Below are 26,035 nucleotides of genomic sequence, written 5' to 3'. Positions count from 1 at the left end.
CTATTCAAGTAACAACAGCAATAACAATAATATAATGGCTTTGCAAGCAGATAATAGGAATACCATGACTTTACAAGTAAATAATTGTGGCATTAACACGCATAATGATTATCCAACATCACAGACTCGGATAACATCACCTAGGTTATACTGGAAACCACCTTCTCTTAATGAATGGCTAGTAACAGATAATATCAGTAAAGAACATGATGATGATGTGCATAAGGAAGGGGCAGCCATAAGAACTATGCTGGAACAATTTGATTTAAAATTATATAAGTTGAAAAAACTGCAGTTAGAGAATATGTATTTGAAAGAATGTATAACTAACAAAGTAGTGCCTAAAGGCTTGCGTACATGACGTTATCCCTCAGGCTTGGTTGAAAACTCACCCTTCCATTTGGAACTTCTTGCCATATATGATAGATATGGGTTTGAACTTTTGGAAATGCTAATCAGAAATAATGCAAAATAAGTTGATATGCTATTGGGTGAATGTAATTGTTTAGAAATTGAATTACAGGCTGAAATTAGTTACGAAAGATACAAGTTTGAACATCAGAGAATTTATGAGAGTATTGAAAAGCAAATAATAGATTTGAAATATAAAAAACACAATAAGTTAATAAGGGATAAGAAGCAGTATGCAAAAGGGTTAGCCTATCCAAAACCACCTAAGGTAACAACCTCACAGATTTTTAAAGAGGCCCTTAATAAAAATGTAAATGTACATCAGGGACATGTACAGAATGAGGCAAGGGTCATTAATAGTCCAATATCATTACAAGAGGGGGAACATCTTGAAACTATGGATGCAGCCCGAAAGAGGTCAGAGAGACTAAAAAATTGTAACAATCATAATAATAATGCTAATAGAGCATGCAATCAGGATTTTTATACACCATCCAGACGCAATCAGAGGAGAGGTGGATTTCAGTATTGGGGGAGAGGGAGGGGAGAAGTTACAACTGAATAATAATGCTGATAAAGTTGTGGAATATATCAGTGATGAACAATCCAATGATAAGGATGTTCTTGATATCATCCCGGTAGTTATTTATAATACAACAAAAGATTTTAAGGTATACAATTTTTCTAGAACTGTCATTGATGAGGATATGGTTAATGTACTTAGTAAAGACCTTACTTTTGTGCCAGTAAAGCGTCCCAGTCTAGTGTTTACCTTAATAGACTTAAAATTGTTTTTGAGAAAGTTAAATCTTAAGATTTTGTTTGGTTCAAATAATGTACTTGATGATGGCTTACTTCGAGTAGGTAGTATATTTAACCCCCCCCCCAATGCACTCCACACTTTTATTATATGAAAAAATATGTGAAATTGATATGACACACTTTTAGTAAGCGTGGGGCATTTAAGGATAATTTAACAGAGGAAGAAAGAAATAATTTAACATTCCTTATGCAGCAGTCCTTAAGGATTATGAAACCGGATAAGGGAGGGGGTTAGTGATCATAGATGTTTTCGACTATGACCAAAGAATGTACAAAATTTTAACTAATGATACATATCAGGAAGTAAGTAGGAATGAGGTTAATATAGCCTATAGAAAAATTCATGCCTCACTTAATGACATGTTTCTTGAGAATAGAATAAGTTTGGATGAGTACAATTATTTGAACAACATTTCTTCAGTAACTCCTACTATTTTTGGAGCACCGAAGGTACACAAAAGTATAGAAACTCAACCTATGCATCCTATAGTGGATGGACTTCATTCCATCACCTATGCATCAGCTAAATATCAGGATAATAAGTTGAAAAAATTTGTAGTAGGTTGTTCCCAGATATGTAAGGACTCATGGCACTTTTTAGATTTAATAAGTAAAAAGGAATATTTAAATGGCAGTTTGTTTCTAACAATAGATATAAAAGATCTTTTTACATGTATACCACATCAAGAAGGGTTAAAAGCCATTAATATATTTATGCAGAAGGAAGGGGTCTTGCAAGCAAAGATATAGTAATTACTGTATTTAGATTCACTTTTGGAGATGTGTTTTCATCTGATGAAGTTCATCACAAGTGTATAAATGAAAGCTCTAATGTATTAAAGGGCAATCTTGGGGGGAGTATTGGTGACTGATGGGGCATTTTGTTTTTACTGCCATCTTTGCCTTTTTTGACATTCCTGAGCAATCCATACTCAGGCACCTCCATATCCTGCCTGCTCTTGTCATTGGCCCATGTTTCAACAAATGTTTTTACAGACTTCTGAAATGTATTTTAACTGTGAAATGTATTTAAACTATTCTGCGATGCTGGTTCCAATCATGATTGGACAGACATCATTATATTATATATAGTTTACTATCATAATCTTGAAGCGGATTTGGTCGAATGATCATACCATCGACCCACGTCGCAGAAACTGACAGTATTGAACTCCAGTAATGTCAAATTACAAATCAAATGTGATTTTGGGATGAGCATTAACATGGGTTGAGATAGGGGCGAGATTTGTACTTTGACAATATCGGAGTTCAATGTTTTCACTGTTCGACCTCCGGACTTTGTTCAAAGTAGATTCAACCAAATCCACTTCAAGATTATGATAGTAAACCTTATATATACCTTCTTTAGTCATCAGTCACCATTAATCTACTCTTGATTTTAGGGCTTAAATCACAAGTCTGTCTGATATTCCCACTTCATAACATTTAACACTTGTTTTTAGCTTTAGTTTTAAAAAAAATCATACAACATGGCTTTAGTTCTACTAATGAGTTTGGAATGGTGAGAGGTTAACATGCTAAGATTTTTAGCTTTGCTGAAAGCATTAAAGTAAATATGCCCCCCCCCCCCCTTTCATTCTTGTGTAATTTTAAAAAGCACAATATCTTCTTTCTTGGGGTCTTATTGAATAATCCTGCAGGAATGTTGAATAATCCTGCAGGACTATTATTTTCTAGTTATAATTTTTTGTTGTTTGAGCTGTCTTGAATATTGTTCATTTGTTTTGTGTAGGGTTAAAAGCATATTATCACAGAGTATGGAAAGATATTCAGCTTGGTATACTACGCACACACATAGTTACAAGCAACTGCATTGCTGTCCTTTTCCCAGGAAATCAACAAATAGATGCTCATTAACTGTTTTTTTTTTTGTCATTAGCAGATCAAGACACTGTAAAAAGTCTGATATTGTAACCTATAGTTTTCTAAAGACATCATTTTTTTCACGTCTCATGTGTGACATTTCTCTGCATGCAGTAGAATTAAAACATTGTGTATGAGGCTTAATATGGTATTCCTTTGAAAAACATGCTTCACATGTGTATCTTGTTACTTCTATTCCTTACTATAAGCAGAACCCACACATTTTTTTCTTCCCAACAAATTAGAAACACAAATTTTCCCCAAAGTTTTTGCAGTACATTTTCTTTCTATTTTTGTGTAGCTTTTTATGATTATCGATTCTCTTTTTATAAATTTACTCTGTAATCTTCTACCAGAGGTTCTGTTTTATTCATAAACTCAGGATTATTTTTCACAGTACAGCATTTAAAACTTTCACTCTCATCCTCCACGCTTGTATAAGTAGAGGTCTTGTGGTCTTTTTAACTGTGGGTGAGATGCATCAAAGCCTGCAATGCACACTGATTGTGCACTGAGGTTTTCTTACACTGCGGCCCCATGCACCATGATTATACTATTAACAAAGAATTAGCAGACTAACAAAGATGTATGAGCTAAAAGACAAAGGATGGAGCAGCTATGCAAGCTAAGGTACTTAGAAGAATAGCTTGCTTAATTTTTGGACTGAACTACAATGCATAAAACTGCACAATAAGGTACACAGCCCGAGTTGTGTGGCAACATGGTCACATATGTATAAAAACATTCACAAATTTAGTCAAAATGTCTCTGAGTAAAGTGCAGAAATGATGTTTTTCCAGAATGACTTGTCTTAGCAACATCATGTCTGAAATACTGAAAAGAAAATGTACACGTCTTTGTTGCAGCAAACGCCATTATTCATGTGCACAGTTCAACCAAACATAGTATGCATAATGTGGTCACGCCCACTGATTAATCCAACATTAGACAGAGCTCTTACTCTGATCATACCTCAATCACTCATAAGAAGATGTAAATGATGCTAGTAATGCATGCATGTGCTGTGAGGTTGAAATTTTCTTAAATGATATTCATGTAGATCTCATTCCAGCATCCCATTAACTGTGGTCCTTCTCTGTCACTATGAGCCTTGTTTCTCTATAAATTGATATAGCTTCCACAGTGCCACTGATATGCACAGTACAATTTGGGGCTGTTACAGCAAATACAGTTGTACAATGTAGGCAGGAGGAGCACATTGTACACCATAAAGTATTGTAATAAAATTAAATATGTATCCATAGTGCAACAAAACTACAATACAGACAGCATGTTACACTGTGTTGATTTAAAGGATGTGCAGTAATGCAATCCAGTTCATTCATTTCTTCATTCATTCCATTTCTGGTCCTGTTCAGTCTTTTCTAAAATATAAATGCAAAGACAAGTACACACATGCAAACTTAATGAAGGAGTGTGTATGTATGTATGTATCTATACAAACATGCTAAACTCAAACCAACCTGATCCAAAATGTTCAGTTGATAACAATCTCTGTCTGTCCCTCTCCCTTAACTTCAATCCCCACCCAACCCCCCATAACAAACTCATTTCAATATCCCTCAAAATAAGAAAAAGGTATATAAATCTTTCTTATGCTGAACACACATTCTGCCATGTTGTTCACTCTGCTGCTCATGAATAGGTGGCCTACTCCTGAGTAAGTGCTGTGTGCTCTGCTGAAATGTAGGGCTTTGATTTGGGCATGTCTGGTATTCAGAAAATTAACTGTCATGAGGACAATTCCATTAATGAACTGTAAAGACAACTGTACTGAGCATCAGACATACAAGCTACAGAGTAAGTGTGTCTATGAATTCAGCTGTCCATCTGCTTCTTATTTCTTTGACATGGTTGTGCTTATAGAACACTATCATACACACACAGTCACACACACACACACACACACACACACACACACACACACACACACACACACACACACACACACACACACACACATCATAAAAAGCTTTGAAGATTTTTATTAAACTCTGGACCAAATAAATGTACTGCATTCTCTGAGGATATCATTGGATGCGTCTGTAGAATTTAATGAATGCACCCCCACAAATGCGACATGACGTGTCCTTTAAACTGTATGAATGCATCCACATGTTATTACTGTGCTGATATCACTTAGGGTAAAGTTCACTGATTACACTCTATGATATCAGCATCGAAATACAGGTTTACAAACCATTTTGTAAGACATGATACTAACTGCTGTATGGCCAACTATGTACAACATGCTGTGGAGCAACATGGTAAGTTACAACAGTCAGCAAAACACTTTAAGGCTTCATTAACCTGTTGTGGACAGGTATTCTAGTAACTTCTATCTCAAAACTTCTAAGGCTGTTTTCCTGCTAATCATTCCTTTCAATTCAGGAATGATTCCAAAATTACCTTTTAAAATGTAACCATGATTGCTACTTTGTAAACAAACTCAGCCAGATATTTGTTTCCTCTTTTCCCAGTCTTAGAAGCTCTTAAATGTATTGTTCTCATTTCATTCTGTCTCTGTTTCTCAGTTTTGTGTGTGTGTGTGTGTGTGTGTGTGTGTGTGTGTGTGTGTGTGTGTGTGTGTGTGTATCATCATCATCATCCTCTATTTCCCATTTCTACATGGGGATGGGGGGTCATGTTAGCCACCACCATCTCTATTGATTCAATGTTACATTCCTGCCTTTTTTTACTCATATTGGGCTGTCACAAATCTTCTCTCACACAATCCATCCACCTCTTTGCTGGATGCCCTCATTTCCTCTTACCTTCCTCCTGTCTGTCCCAAGTCTACTTCACCAGATTGTCTTCTGCTTTTCTGCACATGTGCCCAAACCACCATAATCACCCATCTCAGGCAATTAATTTCCATCTTCTAATTTCCTCATCTGCTCTGCCTTTACTGCCTAGGTTTCTGTACCATACAGTAACTGTCATTGAATCTCACACTGACACAAATGTTCTCCAGGAGGAGCTGACACAGACAAACAACTGGTGTCAGACCCATGGACTAAAACTAAATGCCAAGAAATGCATAATAGTATCCTTTGATATGTCATCCATCCCTGGTAACTATCATATTGACAATGCACCCCTTAGAGTCATCCCAGTAACTTAGGGACACACATAGATAGTAATCTAGCCTTTGACCATCATGTGTCTACAGTGGTGAGGAAATCATTCTATGTTGCACAACTTATAAACAAAGGTATGGCATCTAAGTCCAAGGAAGTCATTGTTCCACTGTATTCGGCATTCATCAGACCTAACATTGAGTACAGTGCCCCCTTTGCTATGTACCTAACCAGGCATATCCAACAACTGGAACATCCACAGAGGTTCCTCACTAAAAGAATACAGGGCATAAGTAAAATGTCCTATGGAGACTGCCTCAAGGCCCTATCCCTGTATTCTGTCTACTGCAGATATTATCAGACCCCACTCTGATGGACCTCCTGCATATCCACAAAACAAAGAGTACCAGAATTACCCATTCTATAGACTTAAACCTTGCCTGTGATATAAATAGGACCTGCTGGAGAGATAAGTATATATTCCTGAGACTCCCCCAGTTCAAGTGCAACTTGGACAACTGGATGGGAAGCAGGAAATTCATCCCTGGTTTGACACCTATGTCTCCTGGGTCTATATTAGAACACTGAACATTTGAAATGTCAAGTGTTTTAATATTGACCCATTTTCAGCAAACGCTGAAAATATCGAAGTAACAGGAAACCAAATTCTTTCCTAGGGAAAGAATTTGGTTGTCCATTTCTGTTGCTTCAGTATTTTCAGCACTCTGGTGGAAAGTTACGGGTTGGGTTCAGGTAAGTGCGCAATTGTGTGGACGTGTGGGTTAGGGCGGGTTAGGTGAGTTAGGGTTAGGGAGCGGGTCAGGTAAGTGTGCGATTGTGTGGACATATAGGTTAGGGCGGGTTAGGTGCGTTAAGGTTAGGGCGCGGGTGAGGTGACTGTGCGATAGTGACGGACCTTAGGGTTAGGATTTGGTTTAAGGTAAGTGGATAGTTAGTGATGTATGTATAGTTTAGTGTAGGGTTAGGTGTAAGAGTTTAGGTGTATGTGTGTGGATTGCTGTTTGTTTGGTGTGCTTGGGTTGTGTGTATGTGTTTTGGAACAGCACATTTTTTCCCTAGGAAAAAATTTGCTGTTCCGAATGTTCGATGTTTTTTTTTTATGATTGCTAGGGTTCGATATTAGAACACTCAACATTTTGAATGTTCCATGTTCTACAGGTAACCTGTAAAGGGTTCATCTCCCCGGCCCATGCTTACACTTATCAAGGGTATCAGAACTCATCAGAGATGAGATGGGATGCATGGCTAGGCTTAAAATATACCTTGTGGTGGTTAGCCTAGTAAACACCTATGAACCTATGAACACCTTACTTTTCAGTTTCTTTGGCATTCTTCTGTCAAACACTACACCTCACACACTACAGCAGTTGGTTGCAGCACCTCTGATTCTAGCTTTGACCTCTTCATCCAGACTTCCCTTCTCATCAACAACCCCTCCCAGATACTTGAAGCTCTTAACCTGTCCCACTATCTTCCCTTTTATCTCAATTCTTAGCTTCTTTTGACTTCCCAAATTTGCTGCCATTACCATTGTCTTATCTGTACTCAGTTCCATCCCATGTGCCATTAGTTTTGCATTCCATTCCCCTATCCTTTGCTGAAAATCTTGCTCAGTGTCTGTCTGTAATGCCACATCATCTGCATGCAACAACATTGTTGATCTGTCCCCTGTGACCTGTTTGCTAATGTAGTCCATTACCAGTATGATCAGCAGTTGGCTCAGAGCTGAAATCAGATATACACCCACTCCCACTGGGAACCCCTCTGTGAGACTGAACACTGTTTGAACTTGAGCCATTCGGTCCTTGTACGTGGCCTGCACTAATTTTACTAAAGTGTCTGGTACTTTGAACCACCACAGTACTGCCCAAATCAGTTTTCTTGGGACCTAGTCTAGAAATGCTGAGTTGGACTCTTTCCTAATCTCTAACTTTTTCTCAGTTATCTGACTCACTACAAGCACTGGGTCAGTTGTGCTACATCCTGATCTGAATCTGAACTGCTTATCTCCCATCTTACTTTCTACTACCATACATATTTGTTTATCAATCATCCTCTCCAGAACTGTCATGTAATGCAACAGGAGTTTGGAACCTCTGTACTGCCCACAGTGGTGGATGTCCCCTTTGTTCTTGTACACTGGCACGGGTATGCTTATTCTCCAGTCATCTGGGATACATCTTTCTCTCCACACAGTCATGAGTACTGTGAAGATTGGGTGAAGATGGGTGAAGGCTGCCAGCCTAGCCAGATAGAATTTTGGAGATAATCATGTCATCTGTAAATATTAATGTAAACCACAGGCTGTTGTCTTCAATGGTAAAAATAGTGTTACATGTGGATCTGGAAAATAATGTAACAACAGTGCACTTTACTGACCAAGTAAAGCATGTTGTGACCCTTTGATGGTAACACTCAGAACCAGTAAGTTTAGAGTGAGGCATCATGCCTATTGTTTTAAGGCCGGAGTTAATGGCCAGAATTTGCATGCATAAATATCCTTTATTGCTCTGGTTTCTGCCCAGAGATGAAGAATGTAAATGCAGTTTCTGTTAGCCTGGGAACTCAGGGGAGTGTGAAGAATGATGTAATGTGAATCTGGAATGTGATTTTAAAAACAGAGAATCAGAGAGCATTACACATTTTTGTCTTGACCATCCAACTCTCCAGCACTGTCTTGCTCTATATGTAAGTTTATCTTAGACTTGTGTTTTCTCTTAGAAATAGCTAGAAACTAGAAAGATTAGACTAAGTGTTTTTCTGTGATGTCAGAACTGTACTGCTGAATTATTTTAAGTATTTCTCTGTGATCTCTGAACTCTTGACTAGCACTATGTTTTGACTATTTGTTATTAAATATTTTTAAACATTTTCAACTGTTGCTGTTTTTGTAGAGATAATTTAAGCTCTTTAGAGCATTTGCATGCCTTTGGTAAAATTGTACAAAGCTACTCCAATAGATTTAGCCTTGGGCTATAATAGCAATTGAATAATAATATTGCACAGTAATAATTGGACACCCTTTTGAGGGCCTTTGAGTAGTTCATAAATATTAGTTGGTATTGGCAGCTGGTACTACCATATAGTCTGGGAAAAAGGGGCACAGCTGGAGAATCTGTGCCAGTCTTTCCCAGGAGTGTTTGTGTGGTTATATAAACTCTTCTGAAAGTGTGTGTATGTGTGTGTGTGTGTGTGTGTGTGTGTGTGTGTGTGTGTGTGTGTGTGTGTGTGTGTGTGTGTGTGTGTGTGTGTGTGTGTGTGTGTGTGTGTGTGTGTGTGTGTGTGCATGTGTGTGCATGTGTGTGCGTGTGTGTGCGTGTGTGTGTGTGTATGTCAGCTACCTGGCAGAGACATGAAGCACTGGTTGGACAGAGAGGGTGCTGGAGGTATTAGATTGCCCACTAGGCTGAGATCTGGACCCTATAGCTGTGACAGTGGGGAGTCTTATTGGGGACCTGGAGAGCGAGGGAACAACCAGCCACAGACTGACTATGATCTCTGTGTGCTCTTAAGGGAAATTACACTTTACTGTGTGTATTTGTTATCCTTTCCTCTTAGATCAGACGCCCCTCACTGGTGTTAGTGGTGAGGATTGAGGCTCCTTGATTGCTGGGCCAGGGCACGGGCATCACAAGTACCCTCAGGATACTTTTCTCCCCCATCTCACCCAGCATCTTTATCATAACTGTTGTGACCTCATCTGAGCCTGAGCCATTCCCTGACTTAATTTTCATTAGTGCTATTCTTACTTCTTCTAGTGTGGGTTCCTCTTCTCCTCTCACTGTAGGTTGTGTATGAGGCAGTTCAGTTTCTGTGAGGTTTTCTTCATTTAGAAGCTGCTGGTCCATCTGCATTTGCTGTCCTGTGGACTAGTGATAAGCTTGTCACTGGCATCCCTTATGAAGGGTGTCTGACCATCTTCTTTATCTTTATATCAGGTTGCAGGCCAAAGAAAGAGTTTCTTTTTACCACCTACTGGGTCACTTTCCAGAAGCTGGTAGAGTACCTCTGATGCCCTTTTCTTTGCAATTCCTTTCTTAGCTTCATTAGCCAACCAATGCCCTTTCCTAGCCTGGTCAGTCTTTTCTATTTCCCACTTTTTTCTGTACTCCTTACTTCTTTTGATGACTTCCTGGACTTCTTCATTCCATCACCAGTGTTCCTTATGTACCTTATTCCCATACCTGGCTCAGCCACATATCTGTTCTGTTGTCCTAACACATGCTGTTTTGAGGTGCTGCCATTCTTATTCAACTCCACCTATTTCCTATTCGTCTTAGGGTGTTAGAGTCCTGAGTAAGTCCTTGAACTGTTGTGTTTTCTCTCCAATCAACTTCCAGGTTTTCAGCCTGGTCTCTGTTGACCTTATGACTGTCTCTCTTTCTGAACCATGTGATGGCTACTATCAAGCCATTTGCCAGACAGAAGTCTAGAATGGCCTCTCCTCCTTTATTCCTGTTGCCCCTCCCATGTGGATCCAAACAGTCCTCATATCCTATTGTGTCTCCCCTGATATGTGTATTCAGTCACCCATTATAAACACCATTTCACGTTGTCCTTCTTTAACTAGTGGGTCCTGCAACTGCTGTATGAATGCACTCTTTTCCTCACTATCTCAACCCTGTTTTGGGGCAGAGGCTGAGATTATGAATACTGCCTTATCCTTACACTAGAGTCTGATTGCCATGAGTCTGTCACTAATTCTGATGACATCCCACACTGCCTTCTGAAGCCTTTCTCTCATCACAATTCCCACACCATTAAATTATATTCCTTGTGTGTGTGTGTGTGTGTGTGTGTGTGTGTGTGTGTGTGTGTGTGTGTGTGTGTGTGTGTGTGTGTGTATGTATATATATATATATATATATATATATATATATATATATATATATATATATATATATATATATATATATATATATATATATATATATATATATATATATATATATATATATATATATATATATATATATATATACATACATGCATTTGCCAGGCACTGAGAATGGACAGTACACCAACACCCAGTAAAGTAAACTTTTGGCTGACACAAAGAAGTGGATGACAGTTGAGTGAGACTGACAATCCTTGAGTAGGGGAATATTTATTTTCTCCAGGGATTGTGTGATCTCAGATTTACTATATATAATTATCAGGGGTTGGGAGGGCAGCCCCTCTCAAAAACACTTGCCGTTGGTTTAGTCTGCTCTGGGGTAATACCCAGAACATGCACAGAATGCATTGATATTAGTGACTAAGACGTTATGATGTCAGCCTACTGGGTGTTATTTATTTATTTATTTTATTTTACATTTGTTAACTGGTTAGAGTCTGGTTGGGCAAGTAGCCCATTTTCAGTGGAGACCTGGGGAGATAAGCTCCATAACAGTAGTACAAAAAGATTACAAAAATTTTTAAAAGATTTACAAACAATATACAAAAAAGTTTGACAGCTGCCAACAATAACAATTTACAAATAGGTGCATGTAAAACAGAAAACATTTCATTTCTTAAGCCTTATTACAGACAGTAATATGAAACTCATAAGATATATAACTAAAAACCATTGTGGCATTTTCATTTGGTAGAAGTAAGACAAGAAGATACCAGAGTAGAAAACATTTGATCGAAGGCATGAGAAACTAGCCAGGAGTATTACAGCAGCATAGCTATTGTTGAGTAAGGTATTCCTTTAGGAGTTTTTTGAAGCTATGACAATCTGTGTTTTTTAAGATATTCTGGAGTAATAGATTCCACTGTTTGGAGACTTTGAAGGAGAAGAGAAAATCACCAAAGTAATTATGGGGCTTTGTAACCATGTGTGTAAGTTTATTAGATGATGTAAGGGCCCAGGGGATGGTGTTTAGTTGCACTAGGTTGGAAAGTGCAGAGCAGTTTTCAGGTTTGTGGATAGTACAGTCGTCAGTGGTGAGCTGATTGAGAAATAACATACTGGGAAATTCAAGTCAGTATAAGTTTTGAAGAGCAAGGCAATGGTGGGTCCTGCTGTGTATATTAGCAGCACATTTTGCAATTTTGTTATAGCAGGAGTCAAGTAGATGCAAATCAGACATGTGCAGGTGAGTGAAAACTTGAGAACAGTAGAGAAAAGTAGATAGGAGGTGGGATCTGGCTGTGGCTTGTCTGGCATTTTGAGTAAGGTAAGGTTTGGCCCTATAAAGAGCACCAGGTTTTATGTGAACATTCTTTATTGTGAGTGATATGTGTTTATTGAATGTTAGGTTGTTGTCTATCATGACACCAAGTAGTTTTGGTTGGTTAACTGGTTCTATTGTAGTGCCATTAGTGGAGTAGATGGAGAGAGGAGGTGGATTTGCTTTGGATTTCCTGTTAGAGAAGATCATTCATTTTGTTTTGTTTGCTTTTAGGATGAGCTGAAGTTCATTTAGGTAATTTTCAATATTTAGAAATGACTTTTGCAATTTATCTTGGCGTTCTTGGGGTGTGTGAGCACAGCAAAAAAGAGTAGCATCGTCAGCATATTGAAAAATAGAAGCAGATTTAGTGGCAGTATTTAGACTATTTGTGAATATAATAAAAAGGAGAAGGCCAAGGATGGAACCCTGAGGAACCCAAACAGAAACTGGGAGGAGTGTGGAGAGTTTATTATCCCATTTAGTTGCCTGTTGTTGATTAGTAAGGTAGCTAAAGAACCAGTTGAGAGATGTAGAGTTGAGGTTGAAGGAGGCTAGAGTGCAGTAGTTGGTGGGATACTGTATCAAAAGCTTTGGACATATCAAGGAATATAGTAGAGACTAGCTGTCCATTGTTTTTTAGGACGTTGATGTGGTTTACCTTCATAAGTGCGTTATGCATTCGTGCGACTCCACTTTGTGTGAAAGGAGGTTTGCAAAGTTGCAAAACCTTGGCAAAAAATTGTCCGAATGTGCAACAGGCAAAATGCACATTGGCATTTGCTCATTGCAGATTCGACATTGTGGGTGCGGATTGCACTATAATGGGGAAATGGGAAATGATCCCATTCCCCAAAGTAGTGCGATCTCAGAGTTGGTATATTAAAGTAGGGGGGGTGGGGGCGGAGCCCCCCACATGAGCGGTGCAGGGGGGCTTGCCCCCCTGCATTATGATGTGTCTTCGACATTTTAGTTTGAAAGTCAGTGAATCAGCTGTTCGATTTGCTGACTTTCGAACTTCTGAGAATGTCAGAGTTTGAATTTCACGCATTTGGTTCACCCAAATGTACTATCGATATTGTCTGTTATGATAATATGAAGGTAAACCAGTTGATATAGTTAGTGAAACTTATGAGGGCTGTGGAGGTACTGTGTTTTGGATGGAAGCCGTGCTGTAAACTAGAAAAGAGGTTATTTGTAGTGAGGTGGTCTAGGAGCTTCTTATGGATACATTTCTCTAAGATTTTGGCTAGGTATGAGAGAATGGCAATGGGCCAATAATTATAGAGATCTTTAGATGGGCCTGCCTTGTGAATGGGGATGATATGGGATATTTCCATAGTATGTGTACATATTGTTGTGCAATGAAACGATTGATTAGGTAGATACGTGATAGGCAATGGAGCTTGCAGCAGTTTTTAAGAAGTCATTCGGGAGTTGTTCAGCTGCTAGACAGGTAGGTTTTAGTTTTGATAGGAGGTTTTTGATATAAGAGGTTTGTATGAGTTTAAAACAGAAGTAGTTGGGTTTAGAGTTAGTAGAGGTAGGCACTGTAAGGGGCTGGTTAGATTTATTGTTGTTTAAAAGTGAGGTGATAGTTGTGATGAAATGAGAGTTAAACTGGGATCCTATATTTTCAATGCTATTTGTTCTAGATGGTGCAGGGGTAGAGGTTTTGCCAGGATTAAGGAGGTAGTTAAGGTTTTGCCAAAATTTTTGTGGGTTATTTATATGTTTTTGCTGACATAAAACAGTAGACATGTCTATGTTTTTTTTTCTGGTGTTTCTTCCAGATGGTGAGAGGTATATTGCATGTCAAATGTTGATTTTTTCCTTCTGAAAAAAATTGACATTCTGAGCAGTCGGTTTGACAGTATTCACCCTTCTGGTTCAGGGATGTGAATATTCATTGAGACTGCTTTTATATATATATATATATATATATATATATATATAGAGAGAGAGAGAGAGAGAGAGAGAGAGAGATTTTTTTTTTGTAGCTGTCTTATGAGATACAGGACTGATGCAACTAAATCATTTTTCAGGCTAATCCCAGGGATACCTGAAATTTCCAGTCAGATCAGAATTAACAGATATCAGTGCAGTATAATGCTATCATCATCAGATAGCACCGGCATTTGTAAACAACTCCACTTACACACAGTAATCATAGTATATCTGCAGCATTGTCAGATAGGATAAATAGTTTTAATCAGTTTCGGTTACAGTACAATACATATAGAACTTATGCTGAGAATAGGGATTTGTGGGTGGATTTATGCAATTCCATTTTAAGGAAGCAAATAGATTTTAATTATATGAATATCAAGGATTTCAGTTCTGAATACAATTTAGGAAAGGATATAAAAGAATGTATATGCCGAGGGAAGATTTTTTTGGTCAGTGATGGAGAAGGTGTACTCAGTGGAGTACAGTTTTGAATAAGGGTCTGAATGGTTCACAGTTACACAAAAGGTTAAGATCCCCAAAACAACTCTAACCCAACATCAGGAAAGTATTCCCTCCTTGATCTTTCATCGCTAACATTCCTCATAGCCTGCAAGAGATAATCTGCTTACCTTAAAACTTTAGTTAACCTCTTCCAGTTCAAGGTATCCTCTATTTCAAACCCCTAGACCATCTCCATTAATGAGTGAAACAACACCCATATCATAATCTGAGGGACAGGAGGTGCTTGCTGATATTAGTACACTGGACTGGTCACCACCCTACCAAGCTGAGGACTCCATATAAGTACTGTGGGGTTTTAAATGCCTAACCAGAACAATTCTCAACAGGCATTTGAAAGGCTCAACATGCCCTTGGCTAAACTCTGCAATAAAGAAACACATTAACAAAAGAATCAAGCTTGGGTTAAATGGAAGACCACCAGGATATTCAGGATTACTATCTGGACTGGTTCATTGTCAAATGGGGCCCTAGGCAGGGTTATAGATAGAGTCCCACCTCATACATAGACCCCCTCATAGCCATTCCAGTGTCCCATTACTTGACTATTTCTCCCCAGTTAACATAAACACTTTTCAAACCCCTCAGTGTTTTTGCTTTTCTTCTTCAATGATTGTAGATTACAGATATTTGGATTTAATTTAAAACTTTTATCTCAAATTTTATAGCACAAACACTGATAGACATTTGCTAAACAAAGCAATATAGTCTCATAATGAAAACAGACTTAGCATTAAAACTTTTCTGCCCTTGAAACTCGTATTCATTAAAATGGCATTGAGACCCACATCCAAAGAAAGTGCATCAGGCCTGTGGCAGACAAAGTTTACCTTTGGGCTTTATTCAAATCATAGGCCTCTTGCACACATTTTTAGGACAATGCAAACATGTATGATTTCTTTGATTCATCTTCCTGATTATATTAAATGATATTCCTTGTTTATAGGTTCATAGATTAGCACTAGACTATTTGCCTTTGTGGGCCATTTTAAGCCTACTTAATTACCCCATCTGAGAATCAAACCCAGCACCTTGTGCCTGTAAGGTAAACACCTTAATCATTATGCTAACCCCCCCTATAATATAGCACCACTTGTTAGAGCATGTTTTAAATTTGTAGTTTTGAACATTTTTTCCAGTAAGCAGTGAAACAAAACATATGACCCAATAATGACAAAACTGCCCAGTTTAGAACACTAATGAAGAAGTTGCTGCCAGCAAACAACTTTGTATTTCAGTATTTCATCTACAAATTCAGTGCATGCTGCCAAGAATAAATTGAGTATGTTACATTAAAACAAAAATGGTAAGCTAATAATATTGCAATAGAGAATAGATGGCAAACCGATAACAGGTTTATAGTTACTAGGCATGCCACCCAAAGGAGAACATACTCAGGAGTGCAGCACCCCACCCCACCCTTAAAGTACAACACAGTATCAGTAATCCATCTACATTCACAGCCTTCTGCATCAAAAGCAAGCATGCTAGTGGTTGTTCTACTAAGAACACTTTTCAATCCTATTGTGGAATGGGGATACCATTTGCTAAACAAAATAGTTGCACACTGTAAACAAACTTAGCATGAGCAGCAGCAGTACATTTATTTTGCCTTGAAGCTCACAATTTCTTGAAAATGCACCTGAAACAATTCATTGAAAATTGCACTGACAGCAGCTTGGTAGTTGGGATAGAGGATTCAGGTTCTTGTTTCCTATAACTAAGGTGCAAGGTTTGAGCCTGAGCATGTATTAGTAATCACTTGCCATCCCTAATTACGAGGAGGATGTTGTGATATATTCTGTTGGTTTTGACTGTTATAAGTTGTGTCATAGTTAATTATGGGGTTATTGTAAAGTGATAGGTAGACTTTGCATTATATGCTGTTTATAATTGGAAAAAAGGGTTAAGGAGATACTTGCTGGATATCTATTTGGTATGATATTTTGCTTTGTGTGTGTGTGTGTGTGTGTGTGTGTGTGTGTGTGTGTGTGTGTGTGTGTGTGTGTGTGTATGTGTGTGTGTGCAACTGAATAGAACAAGAACTATACCAACTACAGCAGTGGTAAAAAAAATATTGGAAGAAACCAAGCTATAGAGAGTGTCTATGTGGTAAGCTACAAAGGAGTCGAGGCAGGCTCTGCCTAAGAACATCTTCATACCCAGAGATGAGTACATCCCCTTAATCTTCTTCTTCTGAAAACACCAACAAAATTCACTTAGTGCTGTGTATAGATTCAACAACCTGTCCCTACAACCAGAGCATCACAGCATTACCCTACAGAAAGCTACCTATTTCCCATTAACAGCTAGCTCCACTCCTCTTTTACCCTCTCTTGCTTCTAAAATTCTACATAGTATCTTCCAGTCATCTCTTAGAAGAAAGTTGCATGTCAAAAACTCCTCTAATAACTGAGGAGCCAGGAAAATAATGATTTAACATAAAATAGACCTACTTTTAGACTTACAACTCGGGAGAAAAGCTTCAATAAATTAGCCCCATGACTCGTTACATCTACCCATACAACTTGTGAACTTAACAGCGAATATGTCTTTTAGAAAAAAGCTTATGGAACACTTAAGCAACTCCAAAAATGCTCCCGTGTCCTAGATATTGACAAACACCAAAAACAGGTCACCCTGGTAGAATCACAATATCAATTGGTTATATAACAAAATAAAAAAAAATCTTAGCCAAGTGTAGGAAGAACAAAACCCAACACACTAAAAGCCACCTGACCAATCTAAACAGGCAGCTAAGACAATTAATAAATCAAAGAATAAATCTGAAGGAAAAAAATTGCTTCTCAGGCAAAGGACAACCACAAAGCTTTCTACAGCTCTGTCCATAACCTCAAGGGAAACATGCAACGCTGAACAGAACATATTGTAAATGGCATCACTCAAACTGAACCAGAGGCAGTTGCCAACCTTTTGGCTGATCAGTTCAGCCCAAATTTCTCCCCCACTCCCCCTGGTACTCCAAAGACAATACTGCGATAACCCCAACCATTACTAGGGAACATGTCATCAATTAACTTTAAAAGGCCAAAGAAACTGCACTGATGGGCCTAGATAACATACCAAGATGCTTACTGAATAGCATGAAAAATGGCCTCTCTTGTCCACTTGAATCACTTTTCAGCTGGAGCTAAAAGTCAGGTTTTGTGCTCAAGGGATGGAAGATGGTCACAGTGATTACCCTGCACAAAGGAGGTCCAACCACCAGTCAGGCTAACTACAGGCCCGTAAGTTTAACCAGCCTCATATATAAGGCCATGGAAAGAATCATCATGGACATGATAAACGAGGACATACGTAACCTGAAAAAGCTGGGCCAATCACAGTTCATCTTTTTTAAACAAAGGTCATGCCTATTAAATCTGGTGGACTTTTTTGAGAGGGTCACCAAAGCAATGTATGAGGACAAGACTGTGCACACAGCTTACCTTGACCTGGGTAAGGTTTTTGATATATACCTTTTTATAATTCACTGGATAGCCAACTGGCTGACTGATATGACCCCGGAGGTAAAAACTGGTGAAGCCACCTCCACCACGAGGCCAGTCACTCGCAGAGCTCCCCAGGGCTTGATACTAGACCTGCTCCTTTTTGGCATCTATTTCTCTGAAATGGAAGCAAATGATGAAGGTTTATGACTGACTAAATTTGCAAATGATTGCAGGCTGGGGGTTATCATCAACTCCCCTGCAGATACTAGCATTCTTCAAGAAGGCCTATCTCTGACTAATAAATGGTGCCAAAGCCATGGTCTTAAACTCAGTGCTAAAATGTACATAATTGTGCCCTTTGAGAAATCAACCATGTCAGCTAATTACCATGTTGATAATACGCCCTTAAGAATCGAACCAGTGGTCAGGAATCTGGGTATGCATGTAGATAGTAGCCTTAACTTCAACCACCATGTGTACACAATGGTGAGGAAATCCTTTTGTGTTGCACAACTTATAAGTAAGGGCATGGCATTTAGGTCCAAATAGGTCATTATCCCACTGTACTCTGCCCTTATCAGACCAATCATAGAGTACAATGGTCCCTCCAGTATGTACCTAACCAGGGATGTACAGCAACTAGAGAGACCTTAGAGATTCTTTACAAAAAGGATAGAAGGCTTAACAACTCTGCTTTATGCAGAGCACCTTAAAGCCCGTTCTCTCTACTCAGTCTCTTATAGATTACTGAGGACTAATCTATGCCTGGCTTATAAGGCATTCACAAACCTCATACTTATGAACTGACTGCATATTCTTAAATCAAATAATATTGGAAATACAATGCCTAGGGACCTGAATTTTTCTGTGACTTAAACAGAATATGCCCTCCTGTGGAACAGGCTTCTCATCCATGTGAAGCTGAGTTTGTCTATTACTCAATTTAAGTGCAACCCAGACCAGTGGATGCAGAACAGGAAATTTACACTGGGCCTGGCACCCATGTCCCTTATGGGCAGAAGTAGCTTATAAAAGTCTGGCCCTCAATGTCCTATTTGAATACAGGACATCATTATTCTTTCAGCAAAACTTGGCTATACTTAGAAAGGCCTACCAGGGTCATTAATCTAGTAGCAATCTATGAATCTTGTTATCTGCGAACCTCCCATAGACATTACCCTCCCCTGGCAATTATCAAATCAGCTATTTATGTTAGAACTGCTCAGATAATTTCACAAATTTTTTAAGTATGGAAATAGGAATAACAAGTTTTCCCCTTAGATGATGCTGAAAATTAATTCAGTACAACTTTTCTGGAAATCCTAAACAGCCTTGCACCTCCGAGAAGGAAGAGACTAAAAACAAATAATGCAGTTTGGCTATAAAAAAACAACAGTATGCTAATGCAGGATATAGAAAAAGCATGGAAAGAAGGGCAAAAATATAAAACATCACAATATCTTGAAAACTTTAGAATACTTCACAATTGTACGAGAAAGCAAATTAATGAAGGCAGATGGCTATGCTGTAATAACTTTCATAATAATGATAACTACAACCCTATAAAGTACTGGAGAGCTGTTAAAGAAATCTTGCCTCCTGGCCATAAATTTATCTCTACCCCCTCTCCCAATAACTCATCACTTGAAACCGCAATACAGTTAGCTTTTATTTCATAAATACAATAACATTTGTAGCCATGGATTTCCCAACACCTAATCCTAATCCTACATAGCAGCTATGTTTCACCACATCCACTTTTACCTTCTAACCTGTGCCTAGATCCTATATTAAATACTCTTAAACAAACTCAAACCATGCTCTACTTCAGCTGATGACCTTCCAAGTGAATACCATAAAATAGCAGCCACTAGCATTACTTACCCTGTCTCAATCCTTATAAATAGATCAATCCATGAAATCTACATTCCCTCTCTCTGGAAAAAAAGTCACACATTATCCCTCTGTACAAAGGAAGAAATTCAACAACATTACTAACTTTAGACCTATAACAATCATTTCCCCCCTCTCCAAATACTTGAAAAATATATTCAAAAACAATTGTTTAACTATCTCCTGCAGGACGAACTCCTATTCCCCACACGTCATGGTTTCTTTTCTTTTCATAGTATTAACACTGCACTTCTAATATCTATAGATACTGTCAATAAAGCTAGAGATAACAAAACTATTCTCCTTATTTTTATTTAGACTTGTCTAAAGCTTTTGACACAGTTTGTCACAGCAAACTCACAGTTCAAATGTCCTCATTAGATCTGTCCCAGTCAACCCTTCTAGGGTTCAAAAGCTACCTATCCAATAGGTTTCAGTCTGTAAAATGGCACTCCATACTCTGTCCATACCTCCCAGTCACTACAAGTGTACCACAAGGCTCTATTATTGATCCCATCCTCTTTAACATTCTCACCAACACCCTCCACACATCCATACAACAGGCCTACCTAATACAGTATGCAGATGACTCCACACTAATTTGCACATCTGACATTGTGGCACACCTCCAAAAAATTACTCCAGAGGCATTAATCAGCAACTGAAACATAGATTTGTAACTCACAACTCATGCTCAACCTTAAAAAAAACAACAAACTACTACATTTTCACCAAATGCGTCTCCCATGAACAAACAATACTTTAAGTCCTCTCTCTCTTGATAATACAAAGATTGAAGTCACTTCTCACTGTAATGATAGTGGATGATAATCTTAAACTCCATCCAAATATACAAAATTGCTTAAGAAAGACTCATCAAAAACTAGGGATGCTTTATAGAGCCAAAAACTTTTTCACCGACTCAACTAAAGCTACACTTTCCACTACTTATCTCCTCCCCACACTTCTTTATGGAGCTCCCATCCTTACTAACCTTCAGGCATCACAAATATCAAAGTTTGAGTAATGCAAACACCCCTTTCAGGACCCATGACTGTATATGACTTAAAGAGCCTAAATTGGTTAGAACTGTCCCATCAACTAACATACGCACAGCTTCTTACTACCTATAAAATTATGCAGTATCCATCTGCTTGACTGGCACTAAATAACATTCTGCACAACTATGCTCCTTCTTTGTCATTATGATCCCATGACCAAAAACTCCACACTGTCTACATACCTATCAAATCTGTTGGGCATTGTCTGTACTCGTACCATGTTACTAAGGCCTGGAACTCCTTATATCTATCCATCAATTCAATACGCTCCCTCCCATCATTCAAAATGATTTTTAGACTTCCTAGCCAGGGGTTGGCACTGTTCTTGCTCAACACCAGAATAAACTACATCCCTAAATCTGGACAATTACCTATTTATACCTTAAATCTCCTTAGTCTCCCTTCTTCACTCACTTCCTTACTTCTATCAGTTTCTCTTCCCTGGCTTTCTCTCTAAATATACCATAAGCCTGCTTTTCTCTCATTTCATATTGCAGTTCTCATTTGTATTATACTAACTTACCTTTAATATCTCTGTAAAGGAGCTAAAATATCTCTAACTGTTAAATCATTGTCATATAACTTGAATCTCCTCTTAACCAATGTTTTCATACTACTTTTAATTTGCTGTAATTATTTAAACTGTATTTTTTGTATTATTTTTTAAAAGTTTTTATTGGGTTTTCAATTTGTAAAATAACCACAACAATATTTACAGTCAGATTTGTGAACACAGTAAATGAAAAAAAATTCAACTAAACCTCACACACAAAAGGAAAAGAACAACTATTTACAGGAGTGTCCATTAACCATCAAGTCATTGATACGTTACATTAAATCTAAAATGCAGTTATTTTTGCTTGTCAAGAAGATCTCTACATTTTGTCATTGCATTGTAGCAAGAAGTAATCCTGGTTGTTCTTGACTTAATTGTAATGATTTCCAGGTGACATACTTCAGTTGTAGTATTTATAAATTCTTTGAAGCAGGATGTAGATTTGTTCTTCCAGTTCTGAGTTATAACCTTTTTCACTATAGAAAGTATAGACCACACAATTTGATGTTTCATTTATTAACGCATATAGGAAAGGGAATGTTAAAAAGAATTAGTGATTTAGATAAAGCAAATTTATCTCCCAAAAAGGGCTACAAAAAAGATTAAGGTTATTCCAATAAGATGTTAAGATAGTACAGTCAAAATATGTGTTGCCAATCCGGTTTTAAGTTCTTTTTTACATCTATAACAAACTTGTTTCTGCTTGAGCATTAATTCAGTTTTATGTGGTGTGATGAAAGTTCTATGCAATATTTTTTATTAATGACTGTACAATTATTATTTTTAAAATGTTTTGTAAAACTTGTCTCCCTGGGCCTCCGCTGAAAATGGGTTCCTAACCAGTTGGACTTTCCCAGTAAACAAAGATAAATAAATAAACAAATAAGTTGTAGAGAACTTCCTGAGAATTTGAACCCAGCGGTAATCGGGAAATGTTTGAGGGAGGAAAGGAAGCCAACTATTTAATATCTTTCCCTGCTAATAGAATCAAACACTTCCATTTATACATTCACCACTGACTTATCATTCTAAAGCTTCTTGCAAGTATGCAGGCATCTAGGTGATATCAAACTACCTCTTAACTGTAACTCAACAACTTAGCTCTCTGGCTGTTGGATCATAGGGAAATAAAATAAATGATTTTGCATTAACTCTGTACTGTTAATGACTGAGTGCATACAACTGTGTCAGGTATCTCATAGTATAACTATACTAAGTTGTTTTAATCCTATGTAAGTAATGGATAATGCATCTATGACAGACTCTACAACACTGATGGGCAATTATATTTTGCTTTTGTAGGTCTTTCTGTTATGTATAATCATTTTTGGTAGATTCTACTAATTAATTCTTTTACATTTCATTGTTATTTCTGTAATACCTTTAACACATTTACATGGGTCATGGCTAAAATAGGTCCCTGGAGGGAAAGTATGTATTTGAAGGGTTGTAAGGTAGTAGGCTATGGTTTTGCAATGTAGTCTGATCTCCAGGAAATCAAAAGAATTAGGTTTGTGAGTCAGAACACTACAGTTGTTATTAGTAGAGTGGTTATGAATTCCAATGGTAGCCATTTGGTTTTATCAAAGTTTATAGCCTGTAACTCTCTCTCTCATGTAGTGTGTGTGGTATGTGTCAAAAGCAGAACAGACTTAGTTTCACTGTCTCTGGTAACTTCTTTGACTACCTAACATCTCTGAATTGTACTGGCTTGTTTTCAAATACTTGGCAACTTCTGATGTTGTATTACCAGATTAATATACACTCCATGTAAAATTAAATTTTATCCCTACATCTTACCAAATCAAGTGAAAACCCAGATGTTCTCATTTAGCTTATAGTCTCTCTGATACATCACAAACATACATCTGATCAAAACAATAAAGGATGGATTGATTGTATAGTAATGAATGAGTATACAATAGTGGCAGAATTCCTAACTAATTTGCTTTTTTTTTTCACATTATAGGATTACTGAAATGTGTTAAACAACATGGCCAGATTAACAAAACTACATTACTTCATTGTTCTTCAGGCTTTGGTTACAGTAGCCATAATCATTTTAATGCATAACAAAAATCCTTCGTACTATCAAAAATCAAGAAGCCTGAACAAACAAACACAGATTCTTATTATTTCATCCTGGAGGTCGGGCTCTTCTTTACTTGGTCAGCTATTCAATGTGAATCCCAATGTGTTCTATTTAATGGAACCAGGCTGGCACATATGGAGACATTTTCAATACAGTAGTGCAAATTCACTACAAATGGCAGTACGCGATCTGTTGAGGTCACTCTTTCTCTGCGACATAACTGCTTTTAATTCCTACATTCCATCTGAGGATAGAAACAACTTGCATCTTTTTGGATGGGGTCTTAGCCGTGCACTTTGCTCTCGTCCAGCATGCAATGCTTTCAGTCGTACATATATTACAAGTGAGGACATCTGCACTAAGGCTTGTGGAACATACCCTTTGAATAAAATTGAGGAAGTCTGTCAAACATATAGCCATATTGTTCTTAAAGAAGTCCGACTTTGTAGCTTGGAGCCACTGTACAGCCTCTTAAACGATCCTTCTTTAAATCTAAAAATCATTCACTTAGTCCGTGATCCCAGAGCTGTGTTAAACTCTCGTAACAAACAAACAAATGCATTAAAAGTTGACAGCAACATCTTATACAGAAATATTTTGAAAAAAGAATACTTTAAGTTTTTCCACTCTGGAGACAGAGAGTACAAACTGATGGAGGAAATCTGTAAATATCAAGTTAGTATGTATAAAACAGCAACTCAAGAGGCCAACAGCTTCATAAAGGACCGTTATAAAATGGTACGTTTTGAAGACTTGACAAAAAACCCTCTGGAAGTTTTAAAGGACTTGTATAAATTTTCAAATCTGACATTATCCTCAGAACTTCAGACATGGGTTTATAGTATAACACATGGTAATGGGGATGGAGGTAAAAATGGATCCTTTCAAGTATCTTCTCGTGATGCAGCTTATGTTTCTGAGGCTTGGAAAACAAGTCTGTCCACTGTGAGTATAAGAACAATTGAGCGAGTATGTGCAGAAGCCCTTCGTATTTTTGGTTATGACCACTTCACATCAGACAATAACTAGAATCATTCAGCTTTAAAAAGGATGCAACATAAAAGTTGAACTGTTTCTGTGAAGAGAAGGAAATCCTGAGTCAAGCTAATGAACATTTTACTTATGCATTATGCTGACAAAGTTTTTTTTCTCCAAACAGGCTTGTGCCAAAAGGTCTGGACAACATTACTTATAGTAAAACAGCTTCAATGCATGGACATGTTTTTATTGTCTCATAAATTGTTTTACTGCAGAGACACATTTTTCTTTATCATATTATGTTACCTAAGCATTAGTACAGAGTATGCAAGCCATGTTCTTTGATGCTGTAGTTTCCTTGTAGTATGTGAGAACTGGTACTCTAGATGGCAAACATCTTTGCAGTCACTTGTCACCAACAAGCCAACACCAATGAATGGAATAACATGGCTATACTGACTAATTGCTGTAGCTATAACACTTGATGTATCAATGAAAGGTCAATGGTAAGGACTTCTGGATCTATATCGTAGAACAAATGTTTTTAATTCTGGCTTTTCTAGCATTGTTTGTGGACCAAAATGTAAGACCTGAATTTTATGAGGAGTGTGCATGTATATAAATATCAATAGTTGAAACTCTGACAAGTTAATAGCTTCCATAACCTCTATAACAAGTGACCAAAAAAATTAGGTAAGCATGAATGTATGTTTGAATGCGTGTGTGTGTGTGTGTGTGTGTGTGTGTGTGTGTGTGTGTGTGTGTGTGTGTGTGTGTGTGTGTGTGTGAGTGTGTGTGTGAGTGCGTGGGGGGGGGTCTCTGTATTTATTTAGTCACAGGCTCTAAGTCACTGACAATGGACCCTCCTGATTTTAAGCAGTTCTTCAAAGTAGTGGAAAAATGATATGATTAAAAACAACTCAGTCGGTACCTGACTGTGGTCTGTTGCTATATGTATTTGCACAAAAATGTACTAAACATCAGAAATCAAGTTAATGTGGGATGGGAGTAATCCCATCTAGTAACCACTATAACGCACTTCTGGAAGGAGTTTAATCAGTTTCTTGGCAACTTTCAGCAAATTGTTGTCAACCTTTCAACTATATATGGACTTCTTTTTTATTTATTTAATGATTC

The 26,035-nt window shown here is 37.8% G+C and overlaps 1 protein-coding gene across 1 annotated transcript in view; it reads left to right on the top strand.

Annotated features, from left to right (window-relative positions):
- The window catches only part of LOC122809756 (carbohydrate sulfotransferase 5-like), a 137,080-nt gene extending 111,535 nt beyond the window's left edge, over positions 1 to 25,545 (top strand). Inside the window, exon 2 of the mRNA XM_044081478.1 lies at positions 23,798 to 25,545. Coding sequence (XP_043937413.1) covers positions 23,822 to 24,949 — 1,128 coding nt within the window. The 5' untranslated portion in view covers positions 23,798 to 23,821 and the 3' untranslated portion in view covers positions 24,950 to 25,545. The remainder of the gene's footprint in view (positions 1 to 23,797) is intronic.
- The last annotated feature ends 490 nt before the right edge of the window (positions 25,546 to 26,035 follow it).

This window comes from Protopterus annectens, chromosome 8.part0, assembly GCF_019279795.1.
Source record: "Protopterus annectens isolate FY-2018-M chromosome 8.part0, PAN1.0, whole genome shotgun sequence".
In the NCBI taxonomy this organism is placed as follows: domain Eukaryota; kingdom Metazoa; phylum Chordata; order Ceratodontiformes; family Protopteridae; genus Protopterus; species Protopterus annectens.
The sequence above is the reverse complement of the archived record's forward strand: the minus strand, read 5'-3'. Positions and strand labels throughout refer to the sequence as shown.